The 22,750-nt window shown below is 35.7% G+C and overlaps 2 protein-coding genes across 2 annotated transcripts in view; one reads left to right on the forward strand and one right to left on the reverse strand.

Moving 5' to 3' along the window:
- The window catches only part of LOC140138041 (exportin-4-like), a 221,547-nt gene that overhangs the window by 81,205 nt on the left and 117,592 nt on the right, over positions 1 to 22,750 (forward strand). The gene's annotated exons all lie outside the window — the stretch shown is intronic.
- Positions 833 to 4,157, reverse strand: LOC140138039 (cell adhesion molecule 2-like). The gene has a single exon (XM_072159879.1). The coding sequence runs from the start codon at positions 3,262 to 3,264 to the stop codon at positions 1,951 to 1,953; it is 1,314 nt and encodes a 437-aa protein (XP_072015980.1). The 5' UTR covers positions 3,265 to 4,157; the 3' UTR covers positions 833 to 1,950.

Consider the following 22,750-nt stretch of genomic DNA (forward strand, 5'->3'; position numbering starts at 1 on the left):
GTCCCTTCACAATGAAAGCATTTTGTTTGTGTTACGTATCACATAAAATTTATTTACCTCAGATTTTAATCATATTGCTACATATACAAGTAGTTAATACTCAACAATAATTTGAAATTATAATTTCAGAAAGCACTGTATAATATGTTGAATGAAATTAGAAATATCCATGTGTTTTGAGGCACAAAATGCTTTGAGCTGTTTTCTGAAGAAGCTTGTTATTTTGAAAATAGAAAATCAATCAATTCCAGGCAATATTCTTTGCTAAAATTCTTAACCTATAATGTACTACTAATTAGATATTTGCATAAATTAAAGTTCTTAACAAGTATTGGCCTGATTTTCACAGATGAAAAGTGGTTATGCTACCCTCTAGCTCATGTATAGTTCCAAGGTGTTCTAATTCAGCATCGAAGTGGTTATATAATTCTCTTGGTTACTGGATCACGCTATTTTGATATGCCTTCCGAGTACCATATACTTTGTGTGGTGATCGTTTCGTTTGTGGTTCATTACTCAAGAGCGTGATCCCATTGACATAGTAACATTACATAACTTCGATACTGAATTTTCATCTAAATATATTATTACCTTGCATTTTCTAAACTTTTAAGGGGGTACTACACCCCTCGATAAATGTGTGTCTATTTTTGCATTTTTCTCACAAACTAATAACACAGTGGTAACAAAAGTTATGTATATTATAGGGGCAAGGAATCCAATTACTACACTGGAATTTCAGTGACCCAAGACAACTGGTTTGTTATTTATGATAAGAAATAAGGTACCGCTAGCATGTACCTCGCTTCCTATCATATATACTGAACCGCTTGTCTTGAGTCACTGAAATTTCAGTGTAGTAATTGGATTCCTTGCCCCAATAATATACATAATTTTTATTACCAGTGTGTTATTATTTTTGGAGAAAAAGGCAAAAATGGTCACAAATTTACCACAGGGGTGTAGTACCCCCTTAATTGTGAAAAGTCATTGCTTTATGTCCCCTCACACAAGGCAACACAAACAGTGTTTAGGTCTCCTGTAAATTATTATTTGAGATTCAATTAATTGTACACTTTTCCACACCGTTGAATTTCACACTACAACAAAGATTGATCACTGGTAATAACCATTGATTACGATTATTGGTTCCTCATTTAATTTGATTTGAAATTTGGTTGCTTTGGTCACTAGGTTGATTGTAAAATCACACGTAAATACTACAATCTAATAAATAACATGTTAAAACATTAATGATAGTTCAGTTTGTCCGGCACTCAAAAATATAAGTTGATAGACTGTAGATCATAATGGTGCAGGCGGAGGACAGTCACATGTATGCGGTGGAAGCGGATATTCTCGTAGACAACTCCGGCGGTATCTCCTGCTCTCTGGTATGTCGCAAAGTGATTATTGTTTGTTTTATTACCGTGATTACATCTTAAACAACTTGTAGTAATAATTTTACCATGATGTCCTGGTAGTGGGAGAGTGCGTACATAACAGCCAGCAGTGGTTGCCGTTGTAGCGCATGTAGTCGGTGCATACTGATTCTGTTGAACTGGAACGTGATCATATGATAACATATGTGCGTGTTTCGTGCTTGAGGTCCACGTTTTTGTTGGACTCATTTTGGTGGGGATCTTTACAGGGGTGCTAAAACTGCCAGACTTTTTCTTTGTTGGTGATCCCATTTGGTCATTCGGTGGTGGCGGAGGTGGTGGGGGTGTACTGGGCATGGGCGGTAGTTCATGGTATAGACTGTGTTGGTCATCATAGTCTCCGTCTGTGCTACATGCTCTTAGTGTTGTTGTTTGTGCTTGGTTATTGGCGGAGTGAACGACAACATGCAAGGTCGCTTGTACTTGCTGTTGCTGATTTTGTGACATAGATGTTACCGTGGGGATAGATCCATTTCCAGACATTCCTTTGCTACTTTCCGTGTCGCTGTCAGTAGATTCGTACGTGTTCATGTGTGTCTCCGGTGTCATTAATAGAGGGCTCGGACACCCGTTGGTTTGTGTACATTGCATGTCGGCGTAACGAGAATCCCGACGACGAAGAGCTGCACGGTGTTTTTTTAAACACCGACATTGCTTGGGAACACAGACTACGATGAGAATCATAGTGACCAATAGCATTAGGCCACCAGCATTGATAAAAACAATTGGCGAATGTCAAATTTTGTTTTTGTTTCTGACCAACGATAAAAACCATTGGCTCTGTTACTTCTATATAAGATTCATTCTCAAACTTGGGGTTATTGATCATAACAGTAGCATTTCCATAAGAACCATAGGGTCCAAAGGCTTCACAAGTAATCTGAGTATTGCGTGGGAGATGTGTAGTTTGATTCATAAACATAAATTGCCTATCATTTTCCAGCATCACACCAACCATTCCAAATCGAACCTTGGAGTCATTAATGTACCATGAATAGTTCGTTACTGGTTGAAAATTACGAACTCCAAATTCAGAAAAGTTTGCTGAGCATCCGAAGCTCAAAGGCTGCAGTCCTTCGATGGTTTCCACCTCCGGAATAACGTCAATTTGAACCACAGATGTGGGGTATAACGGCCCTACAGTACATTTGCGTGGCATAAGCAGAGCTGGGGAAGAGGCTACACATGTAAACAGTTGGCCAAAATCTTCTGGCTTCAAATACGTACGATACGTACTGCTTGAAGATGGAGATTTGATGTTGTCAGTTTCCAGGACTTCGTTCATCCCACGAATCCACTTGAGGTCTGCAGGTGGCCTGCCACCGATTGAAGAACAATGGAATGTTAAATATTGTCCAACATATAGAGTTTCTTCCAAGCCTGCGATGCGACACGAAGGATAATCCGGATTTGGTGGGATATTCACTACAAGTTCAGCACGAGGTGAAAAGTAGGTCTGCGAGACGAAGCAAACGCATTGGTAAGCACCCACATCCCTTAATGATACGTTGTGAATCGTTAGGGTGAAATCATTCCGGTCAATTCCAGACAACGAATAATGTCCTGACATCGTATTGTCATTATTTTGCATCAAAGCTTTGTTTCTTGTCAAATATTTTTGAGACTTTATAGAGTACCAAAGAACAGTGCAGTCTTCTTCCGGATCCCTGATGCATGGGAAACTCACAGTTCCACCAATTGTGACCGTCCGATTTTTGGGCTCCTCTACAAATGGACCTTTAGTTGCCATGGTTACCCCATTTGGGTCAAGAAAGGGTAAAACCACAAGCAGCAGCTGAAGTGTTATCAGATATAAAGCCATCCTGGATGAGAATATCAGATGGATAGTTAACAAAGACTGACAAAGTTAGTTTGCAAAAGTAATTTGTTAATACATCCAAAGAAAGTAACCTTTCAAAGTTACCAGAGTTCAGATCAAATTACTTTTCTGCAGAAATATCTAAAATTCCACTCCAAAGTTGATTTGTTCATCCTCTGTATTTATAAATATCCAAAGTTATTACAAGAATCAACATTGATAATTGTTGGATGGTGCTACTTTAAATTCCAGACTGAAGATAGTACTGTGATAATGGTCAAACTTCCAATATTAACCAAGATGATAACTTGATGTGACTTGTAAGTCCATTAAAGCACAGTTGATGCAGAGAAAACACAGAGGAGGGAGGCAACAATTCCTCCAATCTTGGTTGATAAATATACCAAATCCCACAGAGGCTACTCAGGAATCCAAATCGCCTGCTTGTTAGCAACAGCTCCGGCTCGCTTATAAATTTCTTGCAAGATTCTTTTGAAGTGTGAATGTTATAATGCTGCGGGTGGTGTCCTGTGCTCAAGATAATGAGCAGTTGCTAGGTTCGCTGCAGATGTTAGTCCTCCAAACTTTTTCAGAGATGAAATGTCCCCATTCCTTCAGTGTTCCAGTAAAGTATATTTCTTTCAGTATAGTTAAGTTCCAATGAAGAATGATCAAGTACGATGCAGTTCAGTCCATTTGAAATATATTCTCAGGAACTACAAAATTGTGCATATTGTTGCATTCAAGCGTAAGTTACTCACTGCTAGGGATAAAAATTGAAGAATTTTGTTCAACACATGGTTTAGTTGCAAAATGTGTGATGATGCTGTGACTGGTTTATCCCTGCACACTCCACCATACACACAGTAGGAATTGCCATTTTAGCTGGTTTGCTGTGTAGCCTTGTGCAGTGCTTGCTTGTATGAGGAACCAAGTTCAACAGGGAATACAAGTGAGGAGTGGGCGGAGCTATTGCTTGTGTTCAGTGACTGGGATTTCCCATTATGGAAGTGGGGGTGTGAATATGATGTCAGTAAAGAAGAAATAGATATTTCAAGTTTTATGTTTCGATATTTATGTAAAAGAATACACACAATGCAATACTCATGAGTGTGTGATGTACATGAGCTGGAACAAAGCAATACAACAGGGAAGATAGTCATTTATATTATTTTAAAGAGAATTATTTGGGAATATTATTATTTTACTTCGCTATTGATAGGGGAGAATGTATAATTGTTTTGGTAAATGAATGAAATGAAAAAGAAATTGAGATTTAGTTGATGTTTGGTGTGGGGTACAAATTGTATTATAAAATGTTAAAATTGTGCAATATGATAAAGTGCCTAATCAGGATAATTCGTAGGAATGTTTCTGGTAGGTAGATGAAAAATAATGGAAATATGTCATTGTTGTTTTTGGTTATTATACAGTAAAAATGGCTTTTATTTTCATGGCATTTAGCTTGATTCCTGCATATTTTGTAATTTTCAGAATGATATAGAACAAAAATGCAAGGTAATTAAGGGAAGTGAATTTGGTCGTAAATTGAGAAATTATTGGTTTCATTATAGCCAAATTAGTGTCTAATTTTGTAATATTTTTAATGGAAAATCAAAAATTGTATATTTTCCCAATTTAGATTCAATTTTCTCCATCAGTGCATAGATTAGCTCAGTTTCATAAATTGCTGTATGAAATTGCAGTATAACCACTTAAGTGTAATTTCAAATATTACAATAATTTTTTATTTGGCTATTCCAGTTGAGATGCATACACCCCTATATGACCTTATCTTTCACACAGGGAGTGTGAATTTCCAATGGGGTTTATCTGAATGGGTGATTTCATTCAGAAATCTACACCCTCTTTGTGGGAGAATATTGGGTATGATGTCTTCCATAGGGGTGTATGTTATAGCCCATCTCACCGTCTCATTAAAGCCCGGGATTAAAGCTGGAGCATTTTAGGCGCTCATCCTGAAATATGCAAAGGGTGGGAAAATTTTGATACTAATTCACAGTTAATATGACTGTTTTCTGAAGATGGCTATGCAATGCATTTAGGCCTACATCTTAACTTTAGATCACCTCAAGTTCCATGGTGACATAGGTGCTTAGTTGGCTGGTCACCGTATAAAATAGCGTACATCAATCCAAAATAATCGCGCCGAGCCGGTGTAGGCCTACACGTAAAGTTGTTGGCACGCTTGCGGCATAACCGTGTAAAAGCATTGACGTCGCTCCATGTGTATCAGTGACTAGTAAGTTTCTTGAGTAAGCTATATGCAGGCAGGTTCACATTTTGACATATTTCACAATAACCTATGATAGAGGATGCTAGACATAAATATTAGTTAAATTATAAAGGAAGTAAAAGCTTATTGAATAGAGAAAGCAAATCCAATAATGTTTGGATAAATCTGGGTTAAACCATCATCGCCAGGAAATAATAGATACAAAGAAAGCCGATGTTGGAATGAATCAATTCATGTTAGCAAAACAGAAATGTGTAAGGCGTTGTTTTTATGGTGTGGAGTGAACGAACACTTCAACTTGGTATTTTGGGTAAAATGCTGTTAGAGAGAGGTGAAGATGGTTAAAGTGATGTTTGGATAAGTGGTGTTATAACAGTATTAAACAGGTGTATAGACACGTTTTGATTTCACATACTTCAGGTGCTTTATATAGAAAAAGCTGCATCTAGGATTCATAGTTTTGTAAAAGAAAGAAGTTGGATTGATTTAGTACTGAGTGAGTCGTGATCGATTTCACAAAAGTCATAATCGATTTTATTCGTATCTTAAGACAGGTACAGTCGTAATTCCAATGGTCGTAATTCAAAACACAACTGAAGTCGATGATGACTTTTGCCCAATGTTAACGAGGTATTATTCAAAAAGTTGTATTTATAATAATTTGGTAAGCTAATAAATACTGCATATACACTGGGCAAAAGTTGTTATCGATTTCCGTTATCTTAGTGTTTTGAATTAAGTCTGAGGGATAAGCAATTAAATGTGAAACACTAAATTCAATTCTGAATTCACATTCAGGATTGAAAGTTGATTTCATTTGTCTGGTGATAGCCGGAAATGTAACAGTCATATGTCACCTGTTATGATGAGTAAATTCAACATTGTTCATTTAGTAGTGAAAAGTCAAATGACAACTTATTGAAATTTAATTCAAAGGAATGATAATCCAAGTCAATGGAATAATAACTTTTTGTAATTATGATTAAATACGGTTCTATCTGTGTACACTTATCATACAAATTATTAAATTGACTAAGACTGAAATTGATTCCAACTTTTGCCCAGTAAAAGGGCTAAAAGACTGGGTTTACAAAAACAGTTTACATATAAATCAGTGCACTTTGTTTGAGTGAGTCAATTACATGTACTACTGAATCATTAGGTTTGTTTAGTTTCTAATTAATTAGTATCAATTAATTTACAAGGTTGAGCTGATGGGTATATGAAAGTCTTTTGGTACAGGCAGTATTTAATAGAAGTTTTTCCTGGTCAAGTGAGGCCCTGTACAAGGCTGGCACAATCCTGTCATAAGGCATGATCACACGGGAGCTTACCTCCGTGTTACCGTAATACGGAGGTAGTGCAAGGTCATGACTTAACACGGATACTTGTCCACACGGTCATTCCTCGTGGTCTTTAACTCTAAGCACTCCGTGTTAGCTGCACGGCTCGGTCTTTACTTCGTGGTAAACATGGTAAATATAGGAATTTCCAGGAAGTTTTAGGGCCCTGTGTAAGCTGATGTCTCTTAGTTTCAGGGCAATTATGTCCTACACGTGTTTTTTAGCTGTTATTTTCTTCTCCACTCAATTTCTTTGTCTTTCAAGACACTAATATCAGCTCTTCCGTTTCTTCTTTTGACCAGTTTAATGTTTTGTTTTGTTAGGTTTTATTTATTTATTTATTTTTTATTTTTTTCATTTTTGTGGTGCTTCTTTCATCATGTTCATTTTCGGTGAGAAACGGAGATAAATTATTGTGAATTTATGCTAAAGAAATTTAAAATACTGCGAAATTGTAAGTGTTGTATCCATAAGGTCAAGCTTACCCCAGAATCTTGTTCATACGGGCACTAACACGGAACGATCGCTTCGTGTTACCTCGCTACCACAGAGATTTCTCTGTGGTAAATCTTCCGTGTTAAGCTTCGAGGTAGTTAACACGATACTTGTTCAGACGGTCGCTAACACGAAGCTACCTCAGAGGTAGCTTCGTGTTAGCTTAACACGAACTTACCCCTAAGCCCGTCTGAACACGGCTATAGTGTGACAATTACTGTTTTATCCAGAGGTGAGGCACAGATAAGTCTTCCACCTGCTAAACATTCCCTCACACTGATCCGATCACAGATTCCAGACTTCGGATCTCTTCACCTTCTCCATCCAAGATATAGTTTTCATCATCTTGGTTGAAAAAGAAGGAGCATAGATGTGGCTATTTTGCTTGAAAGTGACAAAATGTTACATTTGTGATGTGATTGAAGTTGATACTATCTTCAGAAAGCACAGAAAATGATAACTTTTGCTTGATTGGGATCATAGACCCTGGAATTCCAGGGTCTATGATGGGATGCAGTTTTGGCATGCCCCTTCCTCCATCTACCCCCATCACAGTACAGATACATGTAATGATGAACCAATACTTGAAATTATATATCCTTTCTGTCAAAATTTTATAAAGGGAAAATTGAAAAGGTAACCTACTTTTGCAGTGCACATATTTTATTATAGCAGTTCAGTGGAGATGGGTTTTATGTCATTTGATGCAGTTTGGAAGGTATCATCATCTCTTAGAGATGATGTACCAAGATGTTTCCATGGTAGCATCATCATCCTAGGTATCTATTTAGATACCATCTGGGGACATAAAAATAAGATTATAAAACCATTAGGTTAGATGTAAGATTTCCTCATTGCATATCAGCACACAGGAAACGCACACGTGCCACGGATTACCCTGTATTATATTGCCATGTAACTTTTCCACCAAAATTAACCTTTTTTGACCTGATCGGTGATGCAGGAAGCATCCATGAGGATCTCATACATCGATTGCTCAGTGCATAGGTAAGTGCAATAGCTACCTTGTGAACATTTGGCAATTTACACACGTATGTTGTACTCATCTACACATGGCAGCTATTGCACTTACCTACTTCTGGCACTGAGCAGTTGACATGCTCACCCAGCAGGACACAGTTCTTTAATCCCACTATGTTTGTTTGTATATATTCAGTAACTGATGTTTGAATGCATTGGGTTAAAAAACTCATACTTCACAACTTGAGGTCAGGTTTTGAGATATGATGTTTGAATAGAGGTCGATGAACTCTGCCGCTGGAAATGGGACCATTTGGTTCATGTGTCAGTGCATCCACATTTTTGGTGTTTGTAGGGTGTGCAGATGTAAGAGGCTGCGCATCTGATATGATTAATAAACAACAGAAATTCAATTCAGAAGCATTTTCAGAACTATTATTTTATTGTCTACTTCTACTCGTATCTTTGGATCCATATTAAAATTAAATCAAGCTACAGTATTTGCAACTTGCATAATTATATGCACCTTGTTGTTAAACTTCATTATAAAGTAGTGAGATGACCATATTTAGAAATTTAATGTTACAGATATTGTCTGATTTTTACACCGTTCAGTTTCGGTTGATGGGTTCGTAGTTGTGAGTGCATGGAAGCATTTCTTGTTGTCTCATCAAAAAAATGAGGAAAAGCCGCAAAAGTTTGGCAATAATATTAATAATAATACATCTTCCAGATGATAAGCAAGGAATTTTAAATAATTTTGTGTTGAACATGATGACCAGATGGATGGTCATGCCCATAGGGATGATGAGCCAAAACTTGGCATGGGTTCGGTAGTCAGTTTGTGACTCAGTCATATTAAAGACAAAAACAGGCCTCATTTTCCCCTTGGTTTGTCAATTAACGTAATTAAGACCACATAGAAGGGATCGTAAGATTATAACAAATTAGTGTTGATGTAATGATATGAGTGTAGTCGTAGTATGTGAAGGGAAGAAGGAAATGAATAATGGCTAATTAAAATGATAGTTTTTGTCTATTATTAAAGTACTTCATGGAACTTGGAAAGTTTTAGTACCGGTAGTCCTATTTCAGAAGTCGGTTATAAAGTTGTTCATCATGTTTATAGAAAATGGCAGTAAGTGAAATATTACGCAATTATGAATGCATGTACTGGTTTGTGTTAATAGGGGGTTGTTTGGTACCCGGGGTTTGGTAGCATCACTTCCCGGGATCACTTCCATGATCCAATGCACTGGACTACACTCATCTTCATCTGAGTACTGTAGAAATTTATCTTTAACTCTAAAATGGCTGTGTGATCTTTTTCTACTCCTATTAAAGCTTCATTTTGCTTTTGGAGTCTATGTTTGTATGTTGTCAAACACAATTTGCTAATTATTTTCATGAAACCAGTTTTACTTTATTTGTGACTCAAGATATCTCTCTCGCTGATCTTCCAGCATTGCATGTGATTCATACTGTCGAATATTGTGTAGACAATATGTTGACAGGTGCTCAATCAAAAAGGGTTATTTCCCCCAGATCTTATGTGATAGTGTAGATGAGACTAATGATAGGCAGGGGGCTATATTAATAATTAGTTCAAATAATGCCTTTTCCTCAATGGTGTTGGTATCACGTAGGAGGATGGGTGGGAAGGTAAGCTGTGAATCATGAAATTCTGAAATTTAAAAATTAAACATCTCCAAGAATTAAAGGAAGATTTTGTGATCCTAGCATCCTCTTTTTATTACATTTTTCGGTAGATATCCACGAAAAACTGAGCTTACTCTCAAAATTTCAGTTGATTCCGATTTTGCGTTTTCGAGTTATGCATGATTATGTGTATTACACTGCTCCATAAGGCCAGTGTTGTAATTTTGTTCTGGTATATAGAACGAAATTCAAATTTAAAGATATTTTAGCTAAACAAAATAATCTGCATGTAGCCAGAGGTTTCCATTGGTATAAAAATCTCAACTTTTTTTGAGAAAAGTGGGGGGATGAGGCTGTGGATCATGACATGCCCTTTAAAGGAATACAGAATTGGGTTAACAAGATAAAATATGTCAGGTATCCACCAGGAGATTGCATAGTTGTTTTATGATGAACCTAAAATATGATTTCACCAGGCGGTGGCTGCACAATTCAATTAATTATGAACAAACCATCCAAATAAAATCCGAGCGAGTGTGCCATTGTACTTCTTATTTAGAAACCTGGACCAAGCAGGGCAGAAATATCAAGAAATAATGAGTTAATCACTTTATTTCTGCATATAGGTTGACAAGCTTATTATTGATTTCATATGAGGATGGGATAGAGAGTTGAGATATGTGGTGGGGTGACCGTCATGGGAGGCCTGCTTGTCAGTTTTATTCAGGTAATGCTGTCTGGGTCATCTGCTTTTGGGAGTTATATCAAGTATGGTATTGTATATATAATAATTTTGTGTTGTGGATGCAGAATTTGAAATAGATCACATCATTTTTGTGCTGCCCACCTTTTCCTGTAACCATGGTAACACAGCCACTTGGTGTATTTTTGAATAATCTGAATGGTATAAAATTGTGTCATTTTAGAGGGAAATATGTGATGCAATCAAGCAAAATCAGTCGGAACTCGGATATATTGATTTTGAGATATAGCCAAACAAAGGAACTATTTCTTTTTGTTTCCTAATGTTTTGAAATCTCTTTAATTGCTCATATCTTTGGAACTGGTTGTTCAATTACAATGTGGTTTTCTGCAAAATCCAGCTCTGTAAATAATTGTTACTATCCTATAAGAAACTGAAAATACGATATGTCTGAGTTCCGACTGATTTTGCTTGATCGGATCACATATGTCCAATGATCTTGAGCATTTGTAAAATTAATAAAACCAAAGACATCATACTTACTTATAGAGCTATAAAGTTTATTATTACATCTAAATAATTTGTTAAAATCATGTCATTAGGATTTGTAAAATAAATAAAACTAATGACTCTAAAGAAATACATTGCTAGAGCTCTTTGATGTGTATTGTCTCAAATATGATCTAAAGAAAAATTCAGTAAAACTTAATGACCTCAGGTGAAAAAGTGAAATTTTCCAGCCAATTAGACAGCAATAAGCATCTGAAACAGCAGATAACTGGAAGTGTAGTTCTATTGTAAATTGTGACAGGCTTTGTTTTTGCTTGAGTGAAGCAAGACAAACAATGTCCCTGGTTGGATTCACAGGAAGGACACATACAACTGTGGTGTTAATTGAATTAGATTACTGCATGTTTAGTGTTTTATTGGATTGATTAACATGATTAATGTAACCTTGCAAGGAATATCAGGTAATATGTCTTCATGGTGGTAGGGATGTCAGAATTTTGAACAGAACAGGACCTTGGGATTTAGGGAGATTCAGATTCTTTGTGTGTGGTTTGGTTCAAAATGAAAATATGTATTAATTTATCAATAATTATTTTATATGCCCCACAATAATGTCAAATGACATGGAACAGTACCAGATATCAAGATATAAAAGGGCTATTTGAAAGTGTGGTTGAACATGGGATACTTGAAATTAATTAGCAACACAAAGTCAAGATGTACGCCTACATACTAGTAGCCTATATTTCATGATATCAACATTTGTCAGTAAAAAAATTATGGGCCAATATTGGAATTTGATATGGTACTTTCATACCAGGTTTTCTACACTGCTTCAGTCTGATCAGGGACGTGTATGGTTGGTCAGATCATGGAACTAAGACCATAGACAGTAAATTGGGTAAGGGGCACACCATTAGATTCTCAAGGGGGTAGGGCATTTCCTTTTGCCGTCAAAGGCGGCAAAGCTCTTCCTCCCCGAATCTAATGGTGCATAGTGGTAAGATCATGCTTTTGTAGCTGCTTTGCAATAGCTATCAAGCCTGTCAGTGAACTAGACCAGTTCTACCAGGTAAATGGAAATCTTGAAAACCATTAGTTTCAGGCCTTTCTGTGATGAAATAAAAAAAGATATGAAATTACCCTGCATCCATGATTGGGTGGACTATTAAAATGTTAAAACCATTTTGGTTAAACTTATCATCACATTATAAATTTGTGTAACTCCCCACTAGTTGCAGAAATATTTACATTGATAGATCTCTCAACAACATTGTAAATTGTTTGTTGAAGCAACATGGTGTATCCTCCCAATGCAAATACTTGCTGACCTAAAAAAATTAAACCCAAGTTGTACAATTTATTGATATAACCACTGAGGGGAAGTCTCTAGAGGTGTAAAACACTTCCTCTCTGTGTCAATCAAATAAATCTCATGGTATACCCTGGAGGTTGGATCACTTGTGTTAGCTCTATAATGAACTGTAGCAATTAGTAACAATGAAGGCCATTGTTCTATGTCAAGTTCACCTGTGCAGAGATGTATGGGTGCTTGTGATACATCACATAAGAACATTTTGATTGAATTGAAGAAGGCCAAGTTTTTGTCTGACTAGCAAGGTTGGCTTCTCACCTTCTGTCTGCAGATTGTGGGGATAGGTACCCCCATGGGCACATGGGGACAAGGAGTGTCACATTTGAGGGATGCACCCCCAGGAATACACCATTTGACTTCCAGGGGGGGGAAGGGGTTGGAAGTTTTTTGTTTTTGAAAAAAAAAAAACTTTCCGAGTCCACCACATGAGCAAAAAAAAAACCTTCCCCGATCCCCCACCTCCCCACCTTGAACTGTGTATACAATAATGCATGAAGATTGGAGGGAATTTAAAAAAACATGGCTAACACCTCTCAAACCCTTTCCCGGACTTTAACTTCCAGCCCCATAACCCCTTCCCCAGAAGTTGGGTAAAGATGCAATTCATTTTTGTGATGAGAAAACAAAATTATTATCCTTTTGATAAAGGTTTATTCATAATTTCATATCTTTATTATTATTTCATTATTGTGACAGCAGGGTAGCCAGGTATGGGCCTTTTGTGTGAAGTTGTGTTATTTATTGTGTCCAATAGTGAAAACTTGGTTAACATTAGGTGAGAACAATACACCTATTTGGTCATGGTGGCTAGGATTGCATTTGTGGTTTTCAAGAAAACAAAAGAGTTGTTGTAACCTTAATAATTGCAACAAATATTGAAAACAGCCAATTACAGTTGGACCATTCAGTGCCATTATTATGTTCCTTTGTGTATTGGTGGAAATGGTTTCCTAAATTACTTGACTATTTCTTTGTTTATGAACAAAGGTTGAATAGTTGGACAATAGTTATAATGAAAGTGATTCATATCAAATCAAATTGTAAATGACTGAATTAAAAGTGCAAAATAATATTTCCCAGTGAAAGAAAAATGAACTTGTAGAGATCACTATGGACTGCAATAGCCTCATCCCAATGGCATAGTTCAATAATCTCAATTAAACAATCATAGTGCAAAATTGTTTGACCTCATGTTGCAGAGTATGAGTTTTTGTACTCAAATTTTCAAAGGTCATTCAATGAATGTGCAAATGTATTGAGGTTAAAGAACTGTGCCATGGGCTAATTGATTGCAAAATTTAGGAAATCCCATAGGAAAATTGCCAAAAAATGGCTTGTGCCCCCCCCCCCATCAGACCCGGTGCCCCCAATCATGGTCAGTGCCCCCCAATTGGATAACCCACGCTACGCCACTGTGTCTGCACATGAAATTCCGTAACAAATTGGAGCCATGATTCGGTTTGTCACGTCAGTGAACTACAAAGAATTTTGATAAGAATTGGGGGATTTTTAATAATTCTAAATTACAGGATATTAGAATTCTTGAGGAACAAAGGGAAAAACTTGACCTACTTAATGGCAATTGATAGAAAAAAAATTGTGTTTGCAAAGTGTAATTTGTTAGTAATTTTACAGTATTACTGCATGCTTTAACTATAGTAGGGGGATATTAACGGCAGAAAGTACACATGCCTATTTTAGTCAGACAATATGGTCATAAGGGTTTCAGATAGATTTTTGGACCTCATTATATTAATTTTATTCTTTAAACAAAGTTGCTGTGAGTGACACAAAGATTTGAAGTAAGCAGAAAATTCACAGCAGCTGAAGATTTAGTTATTCACACAGATTCACATAAACACCTTTGGTGAGCAAAAAAAAAAATTAAATTAAAAATAATGAAATCACTGGTGTGTAATTTTGATGAACTTTACATCAGAGTGGAAAAATGTGGGATGGAATTAAACCAGATCTTCATTTCGATAAGATTCCAATTTTGTTTTATTTTTTGTGTACATGGTTGTGAACTCATGTAAACAGTGGCCTAGATTTTGGTTGCTTCATTAAGTTGAGATAAGTTTAGTTAGACATGAGTTGGCTCAAATGACAGCCAATTTATACCAGAAATGCACGCGATGACATAAATCATCCTAGATTTGGGCATTTTTCATCATTTACTTGTCATCTTTGCATGTTCACATTGAACTGCAGATAATAATTTTTTCAGCATGTCATATTTAATGTATTTTATCCTACTGTGAAAGTGGTATGTGTGTGATTTTTTGTAGTTTGCCAGTTTTGAATTACTTTGTTTATTGTTTATAAATTCACAATATTTGTGTTTTTATTTTCATAGCTGAGTACGGAAAGCGCAAAAATGTTCGCAAAAAAATCCCTCTTGGACAGTTAGTATACATATATTATTTTTTAGTATGTACCCCACCATTTATTCTATTTACTGTGCATGTGTATGCTCAGATCTTTAAAAAAAAACACACTAAAAACAAGTTGTTTTGTTGTCCTCCACAAATCAACCTTAAATCTTGAAAATCTGAAGGGAAGTTTTAACTGTACAAAAGAATACCGACCCTAATTTTTTTTCCTTTCAAGAATTTTTGACATCCTGGAAAAGTTTTTTAAACATTTTATTCACACTTCATATTCCTGCTTTAAAACATGATTGAAGCAGTTGCGAAATATCCTAATTTACACATATACACTATTTAATATTTTTTATTAAGCTGAATAGTCCTATATGATATGTTGGCTATGACATTTAAAGAAATTATAAAAAAGAAAAATGGGACAGACTGACGAGGCTGTCTTCCACAAGGTGTTGAATTGAGGACAACAAATCAATATTTTGGCCTTATCCCAAAAATGCCATCCACCAATTGAACATTTTAAGAAAATGAAAACATCACCAAAAAATAAGTGAGTTTTATTTTGTCTATGAACTGTACTGGATTACTTTATCATTTTTGCCACCACAAATGCTGCTATCATCAGAAACATGTCAAATTGTTATATCAAATCAAAAGTTTCATTATTAGTTTTGTCAAGATTTATGAATAAAGTAATTAGTTTTAGTCATTAAAAGTGTCTCCTTAATTACTCCCATTTACACAGCATCCTCTAATTAGGTCGCGAGTGACAGAAACTACATAAACATTGATGAACCCCAGCAACATAGTGTTGCCAATGTGTAAAATGAATAATAGGTCTAATTAGGCAAACTTTGGTCGTCGGTAAATTGAAATATGACGAGACGTATTGTGCCAGATTGGGAGTTTTTATAGCCAAGGCTTGATGCGCAGACAACACTTATAAGTTGAACCATCTGCAATCAATTTCAAGCCCAAGTTAGCGTAGTTTGTGAGCACACATAAATATTGGAAGTATCTTTTGCATATTTTCTTTTTTCATCTTACTATTTTCTTGTTGACTAGCCATGTATACAACTGATGTGACTCATCACCCCTGCTGCATCATATCGACCCACGGTTAGCCACGTTGCCGTTAGTATCTTATATCGCTTTGGTGTAAACATTAATTAGTGATGGTATAATGACCAGCCTTGGCGTACCAAATTGTGTGGATAGGTAGCTGTTATTGGAGTGCATTATTTATATTTTATTATTTTGGTAACACCCCTTCGGGATTAAGTATGGTACTATGATTTTATGAGTATCAATGAACTTACTGTACTTTGTTGCTACTGATATTAATTAATCGCCGGGTAGGGGGTTGAATATGATGAACGTTGGTTTTTTTCTTTTTCCCTTTATTGCTGTCTGTTTTTTTTTTCCCCTTGTTTTTCCCCACTCAGGAGGTTGAAGTTACTAGATTTATAAAAAAAATTGTTATACAGCTCCAGAAGATGTGACCTTTTCTATAGAGAAAATTTAGACACCTGATCTAGTCAGATAGCTCCCACTCCCATAGCCAGGATTTATTTCAAATTTTTACAGAAAAGAGTGGACCTTATGTGAATTTTTTCCTTTAAAAAAGGGCTGATTTTCATTTTTTCCCCCAGAAAAATTAGACTTTTTTTTTCAGATTGTCATTGAGGGAGGTGATAGCTCCCAGGATGTGAAATATCCTCTTTTAAGCTGAATTCCTCTTTTTTGGAAATTTCTTTGAGGCAAAATTTTAGCTTTTTCTTTCCATTTTGAGCATATTTCAGTGCTTTTCCTCTTTTTCACTCACACCCCTGAGCTCCATACCTGAACTGTATGACATGTTTGATGTGTTACTGCACTTTAAAATGAAGTACATAAATAAATAATGAATCAATATATAAAATAAATGAGATAGATGAAAAGAATTAATAAAATATAAAAATATATAAATGAATGGATTAATTAATGTTGCTGTACTTTCAAATGAAGTGCATAAATAAATAATGAATAAATAAATAAAGTAAATGAGATAGCTGAAAAATATAAAAATATATAAATGATAAAGTAGTTAGTTAATTAATTCATGAATGAATGATTGAATGAATGAAAGAAAATGAATAAATGTATGAAAGCAAATCAATCGATCAGTACATTAAAAACAAATAATCGTGAAACTTAAAACTTCACAATTTTTCATAATGTAAAGCAATTTTTGTTCATTGCTTAAAATATCCATTCTTTCATATGCCAGTAGTCAATATGGTTTACAAAATACAAATCTGGAATTACACGCCCAATGACATCACACTGTTGGATGCAAATGCTATACATAAATATTACGAGCAGGGTGTGTATCACAGTATTGTCAATTTTACTACCTCTGTGCATATTTTTTCATTAAAATCAAAATAAATGTGTAGAATTATATATGCATGTCAGGTTGTTTACACTGATGATGAGTGCATTTTATAGCAACGTCAGGTAGCTCATTATTTATTTTAGCATTTTCTACAATACATCACAAATTTATAACAAAAAATTAGTTCAATGGAAATACCCAGGGTTCTTGTTGCTATTCAAATGTAATGAACCAGATTTATTTATATTTGTTGTTAGTCTTCTTATTTTTATTAAATCTATAATTCAGAAATTACATGACCCTGAAATCTAAAATAGAAGACACCAAAGTTCAACTTTACATTTTTGAAGGTTTGGTTCTTTAACATAAATTGTAGATTTTGATTGAAAAAAGGAAGAAAAAGGGTGGGGTGGAGGTAAATAAAATATAAGAGCGATATTTTAAAAAAAGCCATATATGGGTCCTTCAATAACACACTGTGTGTTGTTTGTTTGTTGGTTGGTTTGATCATCTGTTTGGTTGTTTATTTGTTTGTTTATTTGTTTGTATGCTAATTTTGCTTGCTTCGCTATGTCAACGATGAGACTCTACATCTGATTAAAGTTTTTGTACAAAAGTATAGGAGATTCATTTATGTTCCACTTTTTGCTGCTTTTCCTATTTTTTGATTGAACCTCCGTCTTATGCCTGTAATGTTGGCAGCTTTGTAATGATGTTGGCTTGTTGACTGTTTGCAGAATGCAGATTATATCATCACCACATGTAAAATGCATTCAAACAGATGAACAGCACATACCAGTAATTGCAAAAAGTCAAATTTGTAACAAACAAATGGTGCATCACATGTCCACTGCCAATCAGAGCATAAATGAGATGTGTAGTATCCATGCTCAACACTAACGTTCGCAAGGTTAGGCGGAACCGTTACACCTATTAAAGGAGTCAACCATTTGCAGGCGTACACACTGATTTAAGTGCTTGTAATAAAAAATATTGATATTGTCTGCCCTGATTACGCGATGACAAATGCTGAAGTAATTTTGGTCTGAAATTAGCCTTTGGTATAAATGGTATTTTAGAGAAAAATAATGTAGTTTAATAACAGCACACATGGGGTAATTGGTCATACATGCGTATATACAGAGCCGAATGAATGATCTTTTATTAATGACAAATTTGGGATACTGTTTCCTTGTAACTAGCACGCGCAACCAGATTGGGTGTCAGTGATGGGTGGTCAAATTTTGGTCAATTTTGCGTGAAAATTTGGTCAAGTGCATCACCAGCTTGAGGTTTGGGCATTGGGTTTGGAATGGCAAGGACCATTGGGAAAGAAAATGGTGTTGTGTCATCTGGAACTAGGTCAATATTATTGTGTAAAATTAATTTTGTTGGACAAGAAAATTGACCTTTTCATCTGATGGTTAATTAGGGTTAATTGAGAAATAGAGGTAGTCAAACTTCCTGGAAATATATTATGTGTAAATATAAATATGGCTAGTTGTGAAAAGATTTTGTGGTTGAGGTGTTGTTATACTAAATATTTGATAAAGCTTATTTTTAAAACTGGGACCAATTAACATTATTATGTTTTCATGAATCCAAGTGTGTAAAAACATTGGATCCCAAACATTGTGATGATAATATTGGATATTTTTTGCCCAATATTTATTGGTCTCGCTCTGAGTTTTAGAATATTGGACTTGACTCTGTCTAGTCCAATTTTTAAAACTCAAAGCTTGACCAATAAACATGGGCAATAGAAAGCAGATTTCCTTCTTTGGTCTCGCTAAGAGTTTTTTGCCGTAATATGCAGTAAGGAATAGACATCCTGAGGGGAAATAAAATTCAGGACTGGATGTTGGAGGATGGGAAACAAGATGTCCTAAGGATGTGTACATAGGGGATTGAAATTGTAGTATTTGAAAAACACATTTGAGTAAACTACAATTAATTGGAAAATAATGCTTTAACTAACAGAATGAAATGTAATGGTAGATTTCTTTGTTCAACAATTTGCTTAAAAGCAGATTCGATTCATCATAATAATCATTACAAGATTATGATATTAAAGTAATTGTGATAAAACAGTCCCATCACCTCAGGAGAAATATGTTTGAAAATGTCCATTGCTTTGTTTGACAATTTTTGAGTATCTGTAGATAGTTCAATGCACTGCAAATTGCTCACGTGAGAGAAAGTCAGAAGTCACTTCAGTATTGGCTACCGAACTTAGTCTCCAACATTTAGGAGAAAATGAATTATTCAAGCTGCATTGGTTAACTAAATAGCCAATTTGCCAAAGTCATTTTCGAATATCTGCATGCTCATAATGTTCCCATGTCGCATTTTATGATGGTGATTAGTATCGCAATAAGGGAAAGGTTCAGTGCTTCGGTTTATTGATGAAGAAATTGTAAGATTGGACTATCCATTTTATTGCCTTGGCATGGGGAATAGTGTGAACATGTTATATGTGTGGTGTTGCTAAAGATGCTTGTAGAGAAATTTTTGGTGAAAAAAGATGATTTTATATCGACAAAGTAGGTCACCGTAATACTTTTTGGTTTTTGACAAAACATTATCACTTCAGGGAGACAGGTACTTCTGTAATGAAAATTCCTCAGAGGGTGAATAGTAATACAGTTTTATTTATATGAGTTGAACAGAAGACAGAGAAGTTCACTTTTGCCATGAAGAAATAAAGTGTGAAATAAAATACTTGTATTTTCCTTTGAGTGTGAAATAAAATATTTTATTATTTTGATTAACATCTGAAGAAACAGTATGACCATAATGAACTGTAAGAATTTTGCAAATGAATATTAACAAATCTTCCTGTATTTATAAGAAGTAAGATACATGCAGCTTTTGCTCTTGTAACAAGCCATTTTTAGATATGGATGATTTGGGGTGGGTTTGGTGTGTGTGTATTTGCTTTGAGTGCAGCAAAGATGCCCATTTTTGCCATAGTAGCAAAGATGCCCACATAAGTAGCAAAGATATCAACCACATTTGCCATGTTAGCAAAGATACCCACATTAGTAGCAAAGATGCACAAATTTACCATATTAGCAAAGTTGGCCACATTTGCTCTTGCAAGGGAAATGTAAGTTGTAAGCAATTGACCCTGCGAAAATTTGAATTTGACCCTGGTGTATGGGCTGGAAATTTTGCTCTTGCATGGAGAGCATTAAACCGTGTGAAATATCAATTTGCTCTTTAAACAGATGAAAACATGCATTTGTGACATGATAACATTCTTACATGCTCCACATAGTCACAGTATGATTTTTCACACTTGCAGGCAAAATTAAATCACCGTCAGTACTTAAACATGAAAGTGAATTTCAACTTCACAAAGGGTCTAATAAGACTAATAACTGTGCCTAAATCTGAAACATGGTGAGCTTGTAGCTATCATTTTCTGTCACTACACATTTATATAAAATGCTCATGAATGTCTTTTTTTCTTTTCTCTTTCATATTTTGATGTTCTACCTGCTGTTGAATCATGAAAACAGGTAAGAAGCTAATGCTATTTTATGCCATTGGGCTGTTCTTGTTATTTTTCCATATTTTTTCTTCACAGATATAAAAGAGATTAGAGTCCGGACACCACATTGTTTAAAATAAAAAATAAATGTTGGTATTTATACAGCGCCTTTCACAAAGCGCTTTACATTTATTCCGCTGCCGTTAGAACATGTCAGCTGCCATACAATGCCCAAGGCATGCTTATACCTTTGGGCAGTGCTCAATGGACAATATTCATAATAGCTCCCCATTTCACCCCCGAGTAGAGAGAGGCAAATAAGATAAAGTACCTTGCCCAAGAGCACAACACAATGGCACTGCCGGGGCTCGAACGCGCAATCCACCGATTACAAGGCACTATGGCAGAGCTTGTACCGCTGCGCCAGTGTGCCCCTACATGTTGCTCATGGAGAACAAAATAGTCTACCTCTTGATTATTTCACCATTGCACCTGGAAGTTTTTGATTTGTGTGTGCCAGTTTGCATTTTGTGAGTAAAGCGTTGCGCTGATAGCGTGCGCATGAAGTCATACGTTTGCAAACCGTTGTCATACTCAAACACATCAGACGCAAACTGTCCTTCAATTTTGGGCTTTTGTCGAAAAAATGGTGGCAGTACACTCCATGCAAAGCAAACTATAATTGAAGACAGAATTAAAAAGACTAGTTTGCATCCGAAGTCAGGGCAAAAGGGCTGCCTGATTGGTTGCTGACCTGCGCAGTACGGCATTTTTGGTCTGCACGACAGGACGTCATACGCAAACTAGTCTTTTATTTGATCTTCAATTCGTCGCAGTTTTGACAAACTGTTGTGTGACGAAAAATGCAGTTTTGAGAAAATCACATTTAAAGTTTTTCCAATTTTTGAAGACCGGCACAAAATAATGTGTGGCCCCTAAATTTTAATGCTCCGCCACCAATAGATCTCTTGTAAAGAAGAATCTTGCCCACTTCCAAACTGCACTTTAAACTCTGAAAATGACAAATTCAATGCCACAGAATAAGCATGGTATTACACCTGAGAAATATGTCCCTTGTTTTGACCTTTTGCATGATCACATCCCAAATAAATAATTAATTTAGTATATCACTAGACCTCTGGTGTTGATGCCCTACTTCTGCTTTATTAACAAAATCCATTTTTCCATTCCTGCATATCAATTTTTTCACCAAGTTGATTGCCCAAGCAAATGCATGCAGAGATGAAATAATCTGAATAATTGATGGTGGGTTCAATGCTCTCCCTGCAACTAAGGGTATGCTAGTCCATTAGAAGGCAAGCCTTGTGGTGTCACCCTATCTTAACCAAGCAATCAAGCAAAACTGTAATTTGTATTACCTACTGTAATTTGCCCACTCTCCCTTCTCTATTCATTAACAAGAGTTGACAGGTCCAGGTTACTGGAAACACTGGTCCTCATTGTATGGGGATGAAATTTAATAAACCCTGGTTTGTGGTAGTTAAGTTAGTGGGGGTGTTGTGCTAATAGGCATATTAATTAATATCATTAACACCTTACCTTAACGAGTCATTAACAAGTGTGAGTGTGTGCCTTGGGATTTACTTCAGGGTATGGTAGGTGTGAAAAGACCATAGGTCTAATTATTTTAACTTCATTGCATTGGTCACTGTTGCTATTGACATGGAGGAGATGTGAAAGGTCGTGACCTCAGAAGCATTTCGGTCATTATCTGAATGGTTACAATTGCAGATGTATTTGTTATAAATAAACTGTTGTTATTTATGTGTGTGGTTGTAGTAATTCAAATAGCCTCTTCAAATCTAGATCATTGACCACATCAAGTTGGATGGAGAGAATGTAGGTCTTCTGCTTGAGGTCAATTGGGCTATTCCAGTTAAAATCCATA

This window comes from Amphiura filiformis, chromosome 17 (genome assembly GCF_039555335.1).
Source record: "Amphiura filiformis chromosome 17, Afil_fr2py, whole genome shotgun sequence".
In the NCBI taxonomy this organism is placed as follows: Eukaryota; Metazoa; Echinodermata; class Ophiuroidea; order Amphilepidida; family Amphiuridae; genus Amphiura; species Amphiura filiformis.